This window comes from Salmo salar, chromosome 14 (genome assembly GCF_965601325.2).
Source record: "Salmo salar chromosome 14, fSalSal1, whole genome shotgun sequence".
In the NCBI taxonomy this organism is placed as follows: domain Eukaryota; kingdom Metazoa; phylum Chordata; class Actinopteri; order Salmoniformes; family Salmonidae; genus Salmo; species Salmo salar.
The window spans coordinates 65,387,020-65,405,992 of record NC_138304.1 but is presented as its reverse complement, the minus strand read 5'-3'; the positions used below and the strand labels follow the sequence as shown (position 1 = coordinate 65,405,992).

Here is an 18,973-nt window from a genome sequence, read left to right as displayed (position 1 = left end):
AATTACAGAGGGCACTATATATATATATATATATATATATATATATATATATATATACACACACATCTTTGTGACAGGTCAGTGAATGTTTGCACTGTGGTCACAGAATGAGTCTCCTGGTGTGTCTCAAGCATTTTCTATCAGGCACCAGTGGGCTAATCCTACATGGCCACGAGCTCAAATCTAATTTCTAAACCTCCCATTCTAAGTAAATTAATTACGCAGCACGTTGCATGGCAACAGATGTGAATCACTTAGGCTATTCGCTTCCTACAGTACACCAGATTACTGCGCACTTACATTTCTGTTAGATTTTCGTTTAGTGCATGGGCATCATGGTTGGGGTCAATTAGAATAGAAACAGAAGTCAACAAACCCAGGAAATGATTTGAATTTAAAAATCCACATTTTTTCCCCTAACATATACCATCTCTCTTTCAATATAGAGAAGTAAGCTTCTCAATAATGCATTTTTTATTGAATTGGAACATCAGTTTACAACTTGAATTGACCACAACTCCGAGGGGCATCAACGTTATTGTGGAAGTGGTGATGGGAAGGAATCATGGTGGAAGAATTAAAGGCAAACATGACTCAGGCGAGAGGCATTTCCCAAGACTGAGAAAGAAAGTAACCTCCCACTGCGGTTTTCAAACTCAGGTTTTTATTAAAGCCAGTACAAGTAAAAGATAGTTGAAGACGGAAAGTGGAGTTTCTTGATCCAACTCCAAAATGAACTTTTCTTCTTTGTCGTTTAGGGGCAACAAAATATCATCACCCCCCCCCCCCCCCCCCAAAGCCCTGTTTTATTCTATTACCCCTGTGCTGGTGTCATCCTTCTCTGAGAAATGAGAGTAGTGACGACACAGCCAGTAAAAGGGTTAAATCTTTCGCACTATGTACACTGAACAAAGTTTTGCTTAACAATTATAAATAATATTCAAAGTCATCATTTATGGAATTTATCATTGTCCCCCAGTTACACAAACGGATATTGTAGAAGAACATAATATTACGTTTACATTCTTTGTGTCTACTTACATAAAATGTAGTGTAAACAAAAAGAGACAACGTAGGAGAAATTCTCGGCTGTTGGGATCTCGGTTAGGTCTTTGCAAAGGGAAAGTAGACCTCAACTTTTAATTGAAAAATGACAAGAGAAACATAGCAGTAACTACCTTTCTCTGACACTTAAGCCTACTTTGCAGAAGAATAACGTCTTAAAATGCAGTTTAAATAATGAACAGTAGTCTTAGATGTAACTCACACTAACGCATGCACACAAGCATATATGCAAGCTTAGAGCTAATTCAGATGGGGAAATTAACTAAAGTTTTTAATGCAATGTTTTATATTTGAACAAATGAGAACAATAATCAAACTGAATTATATATCCACCTCTTATCTTCTTTTATTCCGCTGCATCTCCGTTGTTCAGGCCGACCTCTCCGTTCCCTCTTTCTCCAGATCCATTCATCTATGTCTTCACTCATCCTCTCTTCGATTCCTTAAGATCCTCCCAATTTACTCCTCCACTTCTCCTTCAACTGTACTCATCTATTTCTGTTCCTCAGGCCTCTTCTCCGCTCCCCTTCTTGGTTTAAAAGTACACCTGAAGTCTTCAGCTTCTTTCCCCAACTCATTTCTTATCCACCTCCTCTTCTAACCTCCATGTGTCACGTCGCCTGCCTCAATGACATTCCTGTAGACTAAGCACTAATTTGATGTGAACCAAGTCAGTTGACAAGTCAGAATCGCGGAGGTAGGTGTGGTCTTTTGGGGGGAAAGAACGGACCACCTGGTCCCCCTCTGGGGTGTCCACCGAAAGGAGGCCCAGGCCGCTTCCCCCTGAACATGGGGCTACGGAGAGGTGGGCGTGGGGGTCCCCGCGGGAGGCCTCTCAGGTGTGGATGGCGAGCTAGGTGGAGAGGATGGAGAGGCAGGGGCATGTGGTCAGGGTGGTGCAGGTTCATGTGAGGGGGAAGGGGGTGTCTGTGACCATATGGAGGGGAAGGGCTGCGTGGAGGGTAGTTATAGTAGTAAGGGTCTTCTGAGGGAGAGAGGGGGGGAGTGAGGCGCTCTCTGACTCTATAAGGATAATGAGGATCGTCTACAGGTAGATGGTGGAAATCATCTGGGTGATAATAGCGATCGTCTGGGTGACAGAGATCGTGAGGGTGCCGGCGGAGGTCGTCGGGATGGCGATGGAAGTCGTCAAGGTGATGCAGGTCGTCAGGCTGACTGAGTAGATCGGAGTGGCCATGGAGGTCATCGGGGTGACGACAGAAATCGTCAGGGTGATATGGGTCATCTGCGTGGCGATGAAGGACATCTGGGTGACGGCGAAAGTCATCAGGGTGATAGGGGTCACTGATGATCACCGGACCGCCCAATGTACTGACGCCCGCCCTGCCATCCTCAATCTCAGGGTTTGGTGAAGTTCCCTCCACAGGCACCATCACAGACGCGGGCGGGCCCTGGTAGTCCTGCGGTGGGGCTGGTATCCCAGGGAAGGGCGGTGGGGGCAGCTGTGGAATGGGGGGCAGAGGGCTGTTGAGGAAGCTTGAGGGGTTGGCCCCCTGTTGGAAAGGCAGAGCATGAGGATCCCTTGTTTGGTAGGGCTGCGTCTGCCCCTCCCCCTGGTATGCATACAGTCCTGACATGGGGGTTTTGCCATCCCCTGCCCCTGAGGCAGCCATGTTGTGGTTGCTGGGATGCAGGGCCTGTCCCTCTGGGTAGGGATTACCATACCATCCTCCTTCACTCACGTTGGCATTCGGCCCTGCAGATGTGTTACTGAGTAACCCCTCCCCGAGGGTTGGGGCTGACACCTGTGTTGTGATGGGCTGGTAATGGGCCAATCCAGACTCTCTGAGAGAAGGAGCTATTCCATGCATATCGTCCTTCCCTTCATAAGGCAACTGGTGGTACCCTTGACCATTAGGTGCTACTGGATGTAGTCCTAAATGGCCATGAGTGTTTTTGGGATCCTGCCAGGCTTGGTTATGGCAGGCAGTTGGAGACAGAGACAGGCTGCCATCTTCTGGTTTAGGAACCCCAGAGACCTGACCTTGTTTGGCCAGGAAGGGTTCTGCTCCTCCCGGAGTGTCCATGATCTCATCCAGGGTGGGGGTGCCTCCTCCGGCCTCGTCCCGTACCGGAGTGCCCCCCTGGGTCTCTGTACCCGCTAAGGGGCTGAGGTTGCTGCCTCCCGCTTGGACGGCCACGCTAGCCAAGCCCAGGTTAAAGGCATTAAAGCCAGGATTACCCTGCAGGAAGCTGTGGATCTTGGACTCCAGGCTGGAAGTGGAAGGCTTTTCTTCCTTCTCCTGCTCCAGGACCAGCCCTCTATGAGGGCCGATGGCTAGAGGCAGTGTGGACTGGGGAAGGGACGATGCCTGAGGGACGGCGGTGGTGTTCCCCACTGCAGGGGCTGCTGGGGTTGGTTCGAGCGTAGAGGAGTTGAGAGGAAGGCCTCGAGAGGGTACTGTAGGGGTGGAGGGAGGGAGCTTGCCTGTACTGGGGGAGTTTGAGGAGAGGTTTCCCGTTGGACTGTTCAGACGAGTGGGAAGGCCTAAGAAGGAGACGCGTGTTAAAATGTGTGTTAAAATACATGACAACTATGAATAGCGAACTCCATTGTACGAATCTGAATGATTCTCGCCCAGCACAATAAAAATAAGTCATAACAGAATAAAGATTCCCACTCCCTGTCTGTCACCACCTTTGCTACTCAAATAGCAGTCAACAAGAACAACGATATCCAAAATGTGCCCAACACATTTCCAAATCATAAAACTTGTGCTAGTGTCAACGTTTATGATCACTAGGTTTGATGTACAGTTCGTTACAAGACGATATGACGCCATACCCTGGGTCGTTCTGAGCAGAATGAGCCCATTGGTGAAGAAATTTGAAGCACACGCAACCGAATTCACTCATGACTCCTTTCTTTGCACACCAATTACAACCGGTTTCTCTGATTTGCCTTGTGAAAGCTTAACACTAAGACTGCATTTCATCACTTCGCTAGCCATGTTGGCAATAGAACAAGCTTTCAAAATGCCCACCTGACCCAGATTGCGATTTATAAATGGACCGTTTTTGGATTGCGTAAATAACAAATGTAATTGTGTGATGGAGGTGATGCAGGGTTGTGTTCCAAACAAAACAACTAGAAGTGTACTTGCTCTAGTTCCTCAACGGCACAGCTAGAAGAACTACAAATATTTTAAAAATAACTACTTATAGCTGAAGACTGAGTCAATTGAAATTGCAAAGGAGCTCTGGCCAGTTAGTCCTCTCACTCAAATCCTTGTAACTTTGTTGCACCAACCTAACATTTTGCAGGAATAGTTTTATGCTACTGAATGAATCCAGAGTTTTCAGATCTTGTTATCAACAAATGCAACAAAAAGTACAGCAAAATCAACAGTGTAATGTTTGGCTTCAGTCTTGTGTCAGGTGAACTGTTGTGTACTCACCTTTGGTCTAATACTTTTCCCCATTGTCTCCAAACTGTTCTTTCAATTGCTACCATGGTTATGCATTTCTTCAGGAAGAAACATTTTAATATAGTCCTATCCATATAGGCCAATTCCCACAAGGGTTAAAGAGCATCTCAATACAACAGCCAACTTTTCTGGTTGAAAACAGCCTGTTTATTTTATTTAACTAGGCAAGTCAGTTAAGAACATATTCTTACTTACAATGAGGGCTTACCCCGCCCAAATCCTAACGACACTGGGCCAATTGTGCGCCGTCCTATGGGACTCCCAATCACGGCCGGTTGTGATACAACCTGGAATCGAGCCAGGGTCTGTAGTGACGCCTCTAGTGTCGCACTGAGATGCAGTGCTTTAGACCGCTGCGCCACTCGGGAGCCCTATGTGGCCTCAATAGTCAGAAACATTTATTCCAGTGCCAAAATTGACTGAAAAGTGTAAGAAGGATAATTCAGTATATTCCAAAACTGAGTTGTGAGATTTGTGTAACTGAGTTTGTCACAAATTACATAGGGTTGTACTTGGGTTTTGATTACGATGCCCACTAACACAGGATTGTTACGGCTACGGAAAATTGTCATGCATGGACAAACAGTTTTGGTATTGTGCTGTATCCTCCCCATAAAAGACAGACAGACTTGCCGACATTACAGCACCTCAGGCTAGTTTACATAAGACAACACTTTGCCACTGTTACACTAAACAAAAATATAAAAACACAACATGTAAAGTGTTTCATGAGCTGAAAAGATCCCAGAAATGTTCCATATGCACAAAAAGCTTCTTTCTCTCAAATGGTGTGCACAAATTTCTTGATATCCCCGTTAGTGAGCATTTCCCCTTTGCCAAGATAATCCAGCCACCTGACAGGTGTGGCATTTGAATGTTAATTTCTCTAACATAAGACGCCTCCGACGTCATTTAAGAGAATTTGGCAGTATGTCCAACCGGCCTCACAACCGCAGACGTTTAACCACAGCAGCCCAGGACCTCCACCTCTGGCTTCTTCACCTGCGGAATCTTTTGAGACCAGCCGCAGATTTGCAAAACCAAAGAATTTCTGTACAAATCGTCTCAGGGCAGCTCGTCTGCGTGCTCGTCATCCTCACCAGGGTCTTGACCTGACTGCAGTTCGGCGTCCTAACCGAGTAGTGGGCAAATGTTCACCTTCGATGCTGGAGAAGTGTTCTTTTCACTGATTAAATCTCGGTTTCAACTGTACCGGGCAGGTGGCAGACAGTGTGTATGGCATTGTGTGGGAGAGCGGTTTGAGGATGTCAACGTTGTGAACAGAGTGCCCCATAGTGGGGTTATGGATGGGCAGGCATAAGCTACGGACAACGAGGACAACTGCATTTTATTGATGGTAATTTGAATGCACAAAGATAACATGACGAGATCCTCAGGCCCATTATCGTGCCATTCATCCGCCGCCATCACCAGCATGATAATGCACGGCCCCATGTTGTAAGGATCTGTACACAATTCATGGAAACAAAAAAAAGTCCCAGTTCTTCCATGGCCTGCATACTCAGACATGTCACCATTGAGCATGTTTGGGATGCTCTGGATCGAAGGTGTACAAAAGCGTGTTCTTGTTTCCGCCAATTTAAAAATATATATTTCTGACCAACATATGCATACCTGTATTCCCAGTCATGTGAAATCCATAGATTAGGACCTAATTTATTCATTTAAAATTGACATATTTCCTCATATGAACTAACTCAGTAAATTCTTTGAAATTGTTGCATGTTGCGTTTATATTTTTGTTCAGTGTATGTTTAAAGAACATTTGGCCCCTAAGCCATTTTTGGAGTGGCCACTTAGAGGTGCAGGAACTCAAGCAGTAGAAAATGTGGGGTGCTGGTACTTAGTTCTATGACCTGCCCAAGTCATGCACTGAGGAGTCTAACTGTTTTGGGCAGAATGAGAATTGAGACTATGCACACTTACTTGTATCCCAACTGCCACTTAATTAAAAAAATTCTAAACCCATTCGCAAGCATCTTGTGTCCCGCCGTGCCCTGTTTTATAATATGATTCGCTATGAAACAGCGCCAGATAGACACATACTCTGGTCATAGATAGTAGCAGTAGACTTGATTGTCTGAAGTGCACTCTACTAGTTTTCATGCACATTTTTTCTACTTGAGAAAAACCAAAACCCCAAACAACTTAGCTAGATGCAAAATTGTGCGACAGCAAAAAAGTCTAAATTAATAACATTTCTTTCTTCTGACTATTTGGAGGAAGTCGTAGGCTAATAGCCGTTGTTGCTACGGTGTTTCAAGAGCGACAAATATCAATAACTGACAGGGTACGATAACACACTCACATCGAACCACACCACCAGGAATGAAATCTAGTTTTTCTTAATGAGCTAAACGATGAGCTCAGTCGCTCTTTAAAATTTGCTCTACCACACAGTTTCTCACCCTGTAGCCCGCTGGCCTGCCCCTGGGATTCGGACAGTGCACTGAAGAGCTCCTCAGGAGTCATGTCCATTTTGGACAGGATGCTGGCCAGAGGGCTGGCTACCTGGGGGGCTACTGGGGCAGGAGGGATGGTCTTGGCTGGAGAGGGGGAGACCAAAGAACCACCTGGACTCACTCCTAGGGGAAAGAGGAAAATAGATTTTAATTCATTAAAACCATGACTAGAGAGACTGTCAAAGAATACAGTAAAAAACTGCTGGTTTTATGACTGAGTTCATGTCTAAGTTTTATTCAACACCATTACAAAACGTGCTTCTCTCTACTTCCACTTGCGCTGCAGCTGCAATGAATGAAAGGAGAAGCCAAGTGTCTCGAACACCCTGCGTTTATATTCTTAGCAATATTTCACTTTCTCTGGTCATATGAACATGAATTTGTGCAGATGCTGTGAGACTTGAGTTTCGCCATCAGGTGGAAGACTGTCCCCTCTCTCTGGTCAGTCTCATCAGAAGAAAGGAAGGAGCGAGCAGGGACCGTGAGAGGCAGACCCTCTCCTACCCTCTCCCTCGCTCTGCTGAGAATAATGCCGTGTTCAAAACTGGGAACTCCGAAATGTCCGACTTTCGAGCTTAAGGCAACTGGGAACTCGGGGGGGGAAAAAACGAGATCCAACTGGGAAAAATCATTTTGAAGAGGCATCCAACCCAAAATTCCAAGTCGGAAACTCGGGTACCTTTCTAGAGCTGCGACTTCCCGACATGAAGATCACTGACAACGTGATTTGACCTCGTTGTTTACCCCGAGTTCAGTTGTCTTGAAAGCACCATGACCATCAGATACAGGTACCATCAGCCCAGTAAAATAAAAAAGCAAATACTTGAAAATGTCAATTTATGCTCAGATGTGCCTTGCAAGTGCTACACCAACTGATCTATTTTATTATCATAGCTCGAGTTTTGAAATAAAATATGGTCTGAAAAGAACAGTATTGGCAGGCCAGGCATATAGCCAAAATACTGTGATAATGTAGGCTATTAGGCCTACTGCACAAACCTCATTCCTACAGAACGGTTTTTATTTGGTTAATGTTACATTTTAAGTCTTTTTTATTTTTTATTTTTTTTTTTTTTAGAAAAAAAATTGAGTCTTAGATCTCAGCATGCTTTTTGACTGCGAAACTGATCTCGACTCAGAAAAGGTTGGTGACCACTGCTCTGAATAATGGCTTCTCATTTAAACGGACTTCACAAGGTGTTGTGACAAATGTTATTTAACAATGTAATAGTAAATAGGTCTAACCCTCAAGTATCTGAAATTACATGATCAATTGATGTTTACGGGTTATGAAAAGCAGGCAGTTACTTGCTGTATAACTCTAATGGAGCTAAATGTGCGCAATTGTTTTGCGTGGAATAATCAGAAACGTAGAGTTCTGACTATGCCCTTCAAGAGGATGCATTTAACAATCACTTGAAAACGGCACGCAGTCGTCAATGGTTTTAGCAGAGCTGTGGGTCTCCTTGCCCCCAGCAGGCAAATTCAACGCTCTGCACCTTGTGGCTTTTTATTGATAACCTATAGGATCTCTATGAGAATAACAGTGTTCATGATGTCAGTGGCTAATAGGGCTGGGAATTGCCAGGGACCTCACAATAGTATCACGATACTTAGGTGACGATATATGAATTGCGATTCTCACAATTCTATATGTATTGCAAACTGTGACTATTGCGATTCTAACATTTTGCTCCACATACAAGGAAACTGACCAGGTGAAAGCCATGATGCCTTATTGATGTCAGTTGTTAAATCCACTTCAAATCAGTGTAGATTAAAAAGGAAAACACAGGTTAAAACCCCTTGAGGTCGATATCCGCACCCCACTGATATTAGCATTAAAATAAATCCCCATAAAAAAAATTAAAACATAAAAAAAAAAAAAAAACATTTTAAAATCGGGCAATTCATGCTAGAGATGTGTTTTTCGACATCGGATCCGTCTCAATCCACCTATGTCGCACTTCCGCTTCTGCAGTGAAACAGTGAAAGAGCTCGAGGGGTGTTTGTCAGACCATGAGACATCCTGAAAAGCAGTCTCCTCACAAAATCGTCTGTAGCCCACAGACTAACTAATGGTTAGTGGATCAACTAATGGTGGTGGACCATCGAGTTTGGTTAAGGTTTCTCCTCAGTGTGAGAGTGGAGGGAGGCTCTTGGAATATTCGCTAAAGCCAACTGCTTGCAGATACAAGGCGGGTAAGGCTACCTACATTAGGTGATTATATTTTTTGTAATGTTTACTTAGTCACAAGATGAGACTTCAAATAGGCATATGCATGTCAAGGACACTGTAGCTTACTGTTAAGAAGGGTTAAATGGAAACTGAAATATGTACATACAAAACAGTAGGGTATTCTGGTAAGTCAAACTCCAAAGTCCTCTGATAATACTAGTCCCAGTCCCGTGCAAATCGGCATCACTGTGTTTTGAGAAAAATATATGCGTTTCACAGGTGTTGCTCACGGTTGAAGCAAGAAAACAATAACTAAAACAATAACTGATTGAACAAAGTGCGGCGCATAGCCTATGTATGATGGGTCTACATGTATCATTTATTTATTATGTCACCTTTATTTAACCAGGTAGGCCAGTTCAGAACGAGTTCTCATTTACAACTATAAACTTTCACAGTGAAGGCTTCCGTTTATACGCTTTGTGCTAAATTAATTGAAAGTCACCAAGTGCGTCATAAAAAAAATATTACGCTGATTTAACGCAACCCTTGCTGTTAGATCTTAAAGCAGCATACAGAATTTGGACTTGGGAACAGGAGGGGAGACATTTGATCTTGAGAGAAGGCAATGCTCAGGTAGATACGATCTGTAGCGGTGCAGTCTTCATCATAAAAGCTGATAGTATTTCAACCACAAAATACGCATCGAAGCCGAACTGAAATCTTATCGGAAACAAGTTGGGTCGTTTTTACAGCTTTCTTTTTCCTTACAACAGGTCAAACTGATATCATTTGGACATTTTGCACAGAATAACTAATCCATGTTTTTTCTTTATTGTATTCATTCTATCCATCCATTACATTCTGTTGAGCAATGGTTCATTTAGTATTCTAAGGCAACATATGATAAAAGAGAAGCTACATGTATCTAATTAGATAACAAATAGCCTTCCAAAATGTCAGCACTTATAAGCAGAAACATAACATATCAGGCCAAACTAAATCCTGCACCCTGTCCCAAAAATTGTTCTGCAGTCTGTCTGTAGCCTAAAGCACATTTCTATATTTTCCGTGTTAGGGTTGGGTGCTGGCCTCAGATTCATGTACAGTCGTGGTCAAAAGTTTGAGAATGACAAATATTAACTTTCACAAAGTTGGTTGCTTCAGTGTCTTCAGATATTTTTGTCAGATGTTACTATGGAATACTGAAGTATAATTACAACCATTTCATAAGTGTCAAAGGCTTTTATTGACAATTACATGAAGTTGATGCAAAGAGTCAATATTTGCAGTGTTGACCCTTCTTTTCAAGACCTCTGCAATCCGTCCTGGCATGCTGTCAATTAACTTCTGGGCCACATCCTGACTGATGGCAGCCCATTCTTACAGAATCAATGCTTGGAGTTTGTCAGAATTTGTGGGGTTTTGTTTGTCAACCCGCCTCTTGAGAAGGATTGACCACAAGTTCTCAATGGGATTAAGGTCTGGGGAGTTTCCTGGTCATGGACCCAAAATATCGATGTTTTGTTCCCCGAGCCACTTAGTTATCACTTTTGCCTTATGGCAAGGTGCTCCATCATGCTGGAAAAGGCATTGTTCGTCACCAAACTGTTCCTGGATGGTTGGAAGAAGTTGCTCTCGGAGGATGTGTAGGTACCATTCTTTATTGATGGCTGTGTTCTTAGGCAAAATTGTGAGTGAGCCTACTCCCTTGGCTGAGAAGCAACACCACACATGAATGGTCTCAGGATGCTTTACTGTCGGCATGACACAGGACTGATGGTAGCGCTCACCTTGTCTTCTCCGGACAAGCTTTTTTCCGGATGCCCCAAACAATCGGAAAGGGGATTCATCAGAGAAAATGACTTTACCCCAGTCCTCAGCAGTCCACTCCCTGTACCTTTTGCAGAATATCAAATCTGTCCCTGATGTTTTTCCTGGAGAGAAGTGGCTTCTTTTCTGCTCTTCTTGACACCAGGCCATCCTCCAAAAGTCTTCGCATCACTGTGCGTGCAGATGCACTCACACCTGCCTGCTGCCATTCCTGAGCAAGTGGTGCTGGTGGTGCCCCGATCCCGCAGCTGAATCAACTTTAGGAGACGGTCCTTGCTGGACTTTGTTGGGCGCACTGAAGCCTTCTTCACAACAATTGAACCACTCTGCTTGAAGTTCTTCATGATCCGATAAATGGTTGATTTAGGTGCAATCTTACTGGCAGCAATATCCTTGCCTGTGAAGCCCTTTTTGTGCAAAGCAATGACGGCACGTGTTTCCTTGCAGGTAACCATGGTTGACAGAGGAAGAACAATGATTCTAAGCACCACCCTAGTTTTGAAGCTTCCAGTCTGTTATTCGAACTCAATCAGCATGACAGAGTGATCTCTAGCCTTGTCCTCGTCAACACTCACACCTGTGTTAACGAGAGAATCACTGACATGTCAGCTTGTCCTTTTGTGGCAGGGCTGAAATGCAGTGGAAATGTTTTTGGGGGGGATTTCAGTTAATTTGCATGGCAAAGAGGGCCTTTGTAATTAATTGCAATTCATCTGATCATTCTTCATAACATTCTGGAGTATATGCAAATTGCCATCATACAAACTGAGGAAGCAGACTTTGTGAAAATTAATATTTGTGTAATTCTCAAAACTTTTGGCCACGACTGTATTCGGCCTGTTGCGGATGGGTTATAAGCAATCGCGTGAAAGTACGGGTCAATAAACAGCTGAACCACACACCACTACTGTAGATATAACAAATAGGCCTCATTGGCATGGCTTCTGTTATGAGGTGGAACACACCTCAATTCAAACTGTTAGAAAATACAATTTGAAATTGACAAATTAAAACAGCCTATAGATAATTAGCAGGCAGTGTGTTTTAAGTGTCCTTTTGAGTAACAATCACATATTGGAACAGTTGGTGCATTCTGACATCACATGCATAAAACAACTCACGCTTGGGCGTGAAGACACCAGTGGGGTGTCTTATTCATATTGGACATTTAAATCAAGGGTTGCATTGAATTAAATTCTGAATTGACCCCAACTCCGGAATGCTTCGTTTATGATGCAACATCAGAATAACAGTGCTGATGATGTAATGGTGCCTTTATGATGGGCCATCAGAATAACAGTGTTGATGATGCACAAGTGGCTGCCTGCATGAAGTGCCTTTATGATGTTACAATAGCTTTAGTTTCTCACCTGGTTTCTTCATGACAGATGTGATGCTGCTGAGAATAGAGCTAATTTTACCCAGGTCCACATTGGCGAGGTTGCCTGATATGTTGGTTGTATGGGTCAAAGGGGTCGCGATAGCTGGGGAGGGTGTGGCCAGTGGAACAGACTTTGCCTCTGTGGCCAGTGGCGGCTTTGTGACAACAGGCACAGGAATGGGGACTGGAGATGGGATGGGACTTTCAACTCGCTCCTCAACTGAAAACAGAAGAAATGTTCAATCGAAACAGCTAAGTTGCAATACAATAGAGCCTTACAGGTGTAAATGAGGCACATAAAAGTACTATACTGAACAAAAACCCAAGAAATGTTGGTTTCATGAGCTGAAGAGATCCCAGAAATGTTACATAGGCACAAAAAGCTTATTTCTCTCAAACGTTGTGCACAAATGTGTTTACGTCCCTGTTAGTGAGCATTTCTCCTTTTCCAAGATAATCCATCCACCTGACAGGTGTGGCATATCAACAAGCTAATTAAACACCATGATGATTACACAGGTGCACCTTATGCTGGGGACAATATAAGGCCACTCTAAAATGTGCAGTTTTGTCACAGATGTCTCTAGTTTCAGGGGAGCATGCAATTGGCATGCTGACTGCAGGAATGTCCATCAGAGCTGTTGCCAGAGAATTGAATGTTAATTTCTCTACCATACGCCGCCCCAAACATCATTTTAGAGAATTTGGCAGTACGTCAAACCGGCATCAGAACTGCAGAGTATTTCAGTCAGTAATAAATGTATTCTGATTGGCTGGGCCTGGCTCCCCAGTGGGTGGGACTATGCCCTCCCAGGCCTATCCATGGCTGCATCCCTGCCCAGTCATTCGGAATCCATAGATGAGGGCCTAAAGTATTTATTTAAATTGACTGATTTTACTGAGTTACAGTTCATAGAAGGAAATCTTACAAATTGTTGCATGATGCGTTTACATTTTTGTTCAGTATAGATCCTGTCCCTTAACCACCTGCACCCCATCTATGCTCTGCATCGCATGTCATTACCCTCACCTATGATACTGACGTTCTCTGCCTCCTCATCCGAGAGCTCCATGTCTTCCACGTCACGGTTGTCTGACTCCCCTACGGTGAAGCCCTGCTTGGGGGAGCCACCAGGGGAGGACAGAGGGCTTGGTGCTTCCCCTAAAGTGATGTCCGCCTCATCATCCATGGCCAGGCCATCCAGGTCGGAGTCTGGGTCGGCCAGGTCATGGAACGGGGACTCTGAGCCATTGGGAGAGGGGGCGTCCATCGAGGGCGAGGGGATGGGTGACTCGTCCAGGTCTGGTAAGGTGGCCTTGAGGCTGTCCAGCTTACGCTTGAGGTTGGACACCCGGTTGGCAAACGTCTTGTAGGCCTTAAGGAGAAGTAAAAAAAAGAAACTAACACAAAAAAATCTATGCAACTCAAGTCTTACTAACAAAGTCCTCCACTAAAATCAAAGAAATTCTCTTTCAACCTTTCACAACAACAGATACAAAGGCATTAAGGACACCATCTAGTACACTTCAATGAAACATGGTGAAGCCCCAAAATTGCCTACCTGGAAGCCTGTGTTTAAGACATAGGGAAGTGGATGGCGGAAAATGTTTTACTTTAAACTCAGACAAGCGAGAAATGATTGTTTCTTGGGACCTAGAACTAAGAGATGTGCTATTTGATCTGACAATAAATCTTAAGTACAGTCATCTCAAATAAAACAGTGAAGGACCTTGGTGTTACTCTGGACCCTGATCTCTCTTTTGACGAACATATCAAGGGCAGCTTTTTTCCCCCCATCATTGTAACACTGCAAAAATCAGAAACTTTGTCAAAAAAGTATGCAGAAAAGCTCATCCATGCTTTTGTCACTTCTATATTAGATTACTGAAATGCTCTACTTTCCAGCTACCCAGATAAAGCACTAAATACACTTCAGTTAGTGCTAAATACAGCTGCTAGATTCTTGACTTGTTCCTACCCATCTATCCGATTTGGTCTTGCCGTAAATACCTACACGTATGCTACGGTCACAAGACGCAGGCCCTAGAATTTCTAAGCAAACAGCTGGAGGCAGTGCTTTCGCCTATAGAGCAACATTTTTATGGAACGGTCTGCTTGTCCATGTGAGAGACGCAGAGTCGGTCTCGACCGTAAAAGTCTTTATTTAAGACTCACCTCTTCAGTAGGTCCTATGATTGAGTGTAGTCTGGCCCAGGGGTACGAAGGTGAAGGACAAGGCACTGGAGTGACGAACCGCCCTTGCTGTCTCTGCCTGGCCAGCTCCCCTCTTCACTGGGATTCTCTGCCTCTGACCCTATTATGGGGGCTGAGTCACTGGCTTACTAGTGCTCTTCCATGCCATCCCAGGCTTTTTTGCTATAATCTACTTGAGTGGGTTGAGTCACTGATGTGAACTTCCTGTCCGGTTTTGCGCTCCCTTGGGCTAGTGCGGTGGAGGAGAACTTCGTGGGCTATACTCAGCCTTGGCTCAGGGTAGTAAGTTGGTGGTCTGTTGATATCCCTCTAGTGGTGTGGGGGCTGTGCTTTGGAAAGGTGGGTGGGGTTATATCCTGCCTAGTTGGCCCTGTCCAGGGGTATAGTCAGACAGGGCCACAGTGCTCATCTGGTGTCCTGTGTGAGCTTAAGCTCTCGCCTGCTCTCTCAACCTCCCTTTATCTCCCGACCTCGCTCCACCGCACCTGCTGTCTCTAACTCTGAATGCTCGGCCATGAAAAGCCAACTGAAATTCTCTCTGGAGGTGCTGAACTGTTCCCACTCTACAACCACTGATTATTATTTGACCCTGCTAGTCATCTATGAACATGGGTAAGAACTATCTGGCCTTAATGGCCATGTACTCTTAGAATATCTCCACCTGGCACAGCCAGAAGAGGACTGGCCACCGGTCAGAGCCTTGTTCCTTTCTTTTACTAGGTTCCTGCCTTTCTAGGGAGTTGTTCCTAGCCACCGTGCTTCTGCATCTGCATTGTTGCCATTTGGAGTTTTAGAATGGGTTTCTATAAGCACTTTGTGACTTCTAATGATGTAAAAAGGGATTTAAATACTTTTGATTGATTTGATTCAACTACTCACATTGGCAACTATCTTGACCTCCTTATACTGCATCTCGTAGAAAATATCTGCGTTGCCAAGAGCATCCAACAGAGGGGGCCCTCCTTTGATCTGCCGGTCAAGGAAGGCAACAAACTCCTTTAACTTCGCACTGCCATCCTCAAAGTCCTTGGAGTGCCTCTTTCCTCCTGCCTTATCTGAATGGGTGGTTGATTTAGAGAGAGAAACGAAAGAAAAAACAAACAACCTTGGTCAGTCTAAAAACTACTGTCATCTCCTCCTAGACTAGTGGCCAGACAGGGGTCAAGGTTTTTTTTCTTTCAGATCCGTAAGAGACGCCTCATGCCTTTTCCAGTTACTGGGCCAATGCTCATTGACAACATTTCAGGAGGATGTGGGTCCTGGTCAAAAATTGTGCATGAAATAGGGATTAGGGTGCAATTTGGGACAAACAGCATCAATGCTCATGGATAACTTTGCAGCAGGTTGTGTGTTAACAATAGCCAAAGGTTTTAAGGTTACCTTTCAGTCTCTTGAGGGCCTCGGTGCTGCAGACGTCCACCCTCATAGCTGCCAGCTGTTTCTCCTTCAGTGCCACCTCCTCCACAGAGCTGTGGTACTTAGAGAGGTGATCGATGAAAGCCTGGGGCTACATGACAGGACATTCAGAGTCAAACCACAATACATGGCAAGTCAGGGACAATTTCAACTCAACATATTAGCTTTGGAGTACAATAATTTATTTGAAGTATTTACAGTTCTCATAGTACAGTAGTTAATTTGGTATAAAGAGGATATGCAGTTAATTTTCCGAATACATAATTGAGATGGATAAATAAAAGAAAATAGAATCTATCCTGAACAGTGGGTGGTGGACACTTACGACAAACTCAGCAACAATCTTAGATTGAAGAGCAGCCTTAGGGTTGACTGGATCTGAAATGACATAACTTAGTCATTTCTTAACACAACATACAAGCATTGAACTGCACAACAATAAACATGATGCCTAATTCAATTTGACATTTGTGCAATTTCGAAAGATACTGCTTCTTTTGAATATCATGAAATACAGTGGTACATGTTTGGCACAGATTTACTCACCTTTAGGCGTCTCAACAGCAGCAGGTGACTCTTCTTTGACAAGACTGGCCCTCAGCTCAGCTATGAGCTGCTCTGTGTACACACTCCTCTCCTCCCAGATGGTTAATATCCTGTCCACTGACTTCATCACCTTAGAGTCTCCGACATTACTGCAGGACAGGAGGAGACAGAAAAGGTCATCACTGACATTGCACTGATGAGTAAAGTGACAGAGTTGCCCTGACCAGCAGTTCAAACCCTTTTTCCTATTCACTCAGTGTTCAGTTTATTAGGTAGTAGGTACACCCATCTAGTACCGTGTCAGAACCACCTTTGCCTCCAGAACAGCCCGAATTCTTTGGGGTATTAACTCTACAAGGTGTAGGGAGGAATAGCATTATGCAGTTGTGGCGGATTTGACGGTGGTACATCCATGCTGCAAACAGCCAGTTCAATTCTCATACCAAAGACGCTCTATTGGGATTGGTCAGCAACAATGTTGAGATACGCTGCGATTTGTTATTCAAATTAAAAGTCCAATGAATACTCGCCTTGTGTGATGATTTATCTCCCGCTTGTGAGACATTTCTTTTAAAAAAGGCACATATAAATAACAACTGCACGAGGACAGACAGTGACGACAGGCTGATACATATGTAACAGTTACAAATAGTAGCTAGCTAGAAATTGCGCAAAAATGAGTTTCAAAGAAAAGGGAAGTAGACAATGAATGTAGGGTGTTCCAGCAAGAGTGGACATCGAAATACTTATTTGATGTATCAGGGAAAGCTGTGTGCTTAGTGTATGAAGAGAGCGTTGCTGTCTTGAAAGACTACAACTTGACCCGACACTTCCAGACGAAGCATTCAAAGAAATATAGGAAAAATGTCTTCTGAGCAGAGGGCAAGTGCATAGAAAGAGTTGCTTTCTCAGTTGCAAAAGCAGCAAGGACTTCTCACAAAATTGCATTCAGCAAACGACGGAATTGCGAGTGCTAGCTTTGTACTGCCCCACAAAATTGCTAAACATAGCAAGCCAGTCGTGAGGACGAATTCATTAAATAATGTTTAATTGACTCTGCAGCAATACTTTGCCCCGACAAGAGCTGTTTGAAAATGTTTCCCTGTCAAGACAAACAGTGACACAGTGTGTTGAGGACATTGCTGAGAATATGGAATAACAGTTGAAAGATTTCACCTGTTTCTCCTTGGCCCTGGATGAGAGCAGTGATGCACGTGACATGGCGCAGTTGTTGATATTCTTACGAGGCATAACCCCAGACTTTGAAATTACGGAGGAGCTCGCTTTAGTGCAGTCAATGAAGAGCATAACCACAGGGAAAGATTTATTGGAGGATAATAAGTATGGTGCAAAGCTGGGACTGACTTTTGAAAAGTTATCCAGTGTGACCACTGACGGGTGCCCAAACATGACAGGAAAAAAAACATTGGCCTTCTGAAAAGGATACAAGATCAAGTAGCTGAGCAGAAAATGATTTTCCTGCATTGCATTATTCATCAGGAGGTGCTCTGTAAATGTGTTCTGAAAATGAGCCATGTTGTGGATACAGTCACTAAAGTGGTAAACTTCATAAGAGCAAAATCTTTAAACCACAGGCAGTTTGACTCACTGTTGGAAGAGAGATCTACGGAGACACGTAGATCTCCCCTACCACACAAATTTGAGATGGCTGAGTTTGGGGAAGGTGCTTAAAAGGGTCTGGGACCTGAAGTCGGAGATTGCTGAGTTTCTGCAAATGAAAGGAAAATATGTGGATTTCCCTCAACTGCAAGATAAAACATGGTTGGCTGATTTTGCTTTCACCGTGGACATCATGGCCCTCATGAATGAACTGAATTACAATCAACAAGGGAAGGGCCTTTTTGCACATCAGATGTACAGCCTTGTCAAAGCCTTCAAGGGAAAATTACTCCTCCTGACCCGCCAAGTAGAAGCCAATAATCTCACCCACCTCCCGACACTACTAGTCTGTTCCCTATCAGATGACCAACAGGAGAAGTATACATCGCTGCTGCGTGCTTTGAATGGTGAGTTCTCTCGTTATTTTGAGGATTTCAAAGTGCTGGAAAATGACATGCTGTTGGTTTCCTCTCCTTTCACCTTCAATGTGGATAACGCTCCCACTGATCTGCAACTTGAGCTTATCAATCTTCAGTCGGATGCAGTGATTGGAGAACTAGTCAAAATAATGTTGCTGACGAGATTCTATGCATCTCTCGATGAACAAAACTTCCAAAGATTAGAAGTCATGCTCAAAAGAGGTTTGTACTGTTTGGGTCAACCCATGTATGTGAACAGACATTTTCAGTGATGAAATATAACAAGTCGCAGATCATCTCTTACTGACTCTCACCTCTCAGCAATCCTGTGCATAGCGACGTCAGAAACTATACCGGACGTCACTGC

At 44.1% G+C, this 18,973-nt stretch overlaps 1 protein-coding gene across 4 annotated transcripts in view; it reads right to left on the bottom strand.

Annotated features, from left to right (window-relative positions):
* rprd2a (regulation of nuclear pre-mRNA domain containing 2a) overlaps positions 1-18,973 on the bottom strand; it is a 40,370-nt gene that overhangs the window by 6,063 nt on the left and 15,334 nt on the right. For 3 of the 4 annotated variants that reach the window (XR_014380402.1, XR_014380404.1, XR_014380403.1), the window contains exons 3-10: positions 16,568-16,716; positions 16,347-16,399; positions 15,986-16,112; positions 15,485-15,660; positions 13,421-13,766; positions 12,380-12,610; positions 6,944-7,120; positions 1,399-3,574 (exon numbers count right to left, since the gene is read on the bottom strand). Coding sequence is in view for 1 of the 4 variants with exons in the window: in XM_045694613.2 (XP_045550569.1) it covers positions 1,749-3,574; positions 6,944-7,120; positions 12,380-12,610; positions 13,421-13,766; positions 15,485-15,660; positions 15,986-16,112; positions 16,347-16,399; positions 16,568-16,716 (3,085 nt within the window). In the remaining 3 variants the exon portion in view is untranslated. Of the gene's footprint in view, positions 1-642; positions 3,575-6,943; positions 7,121-12,379; positions 12,611-13,420; positions 13,767-15,484; positions 15,661-15,985; positions 16,113-16,346; positions 16,400-16,567; positions 16,717-18,973 lie in introns of those variants that run through there. The other variant, XM_045694613.2, reaches the window with a different exon arrangement.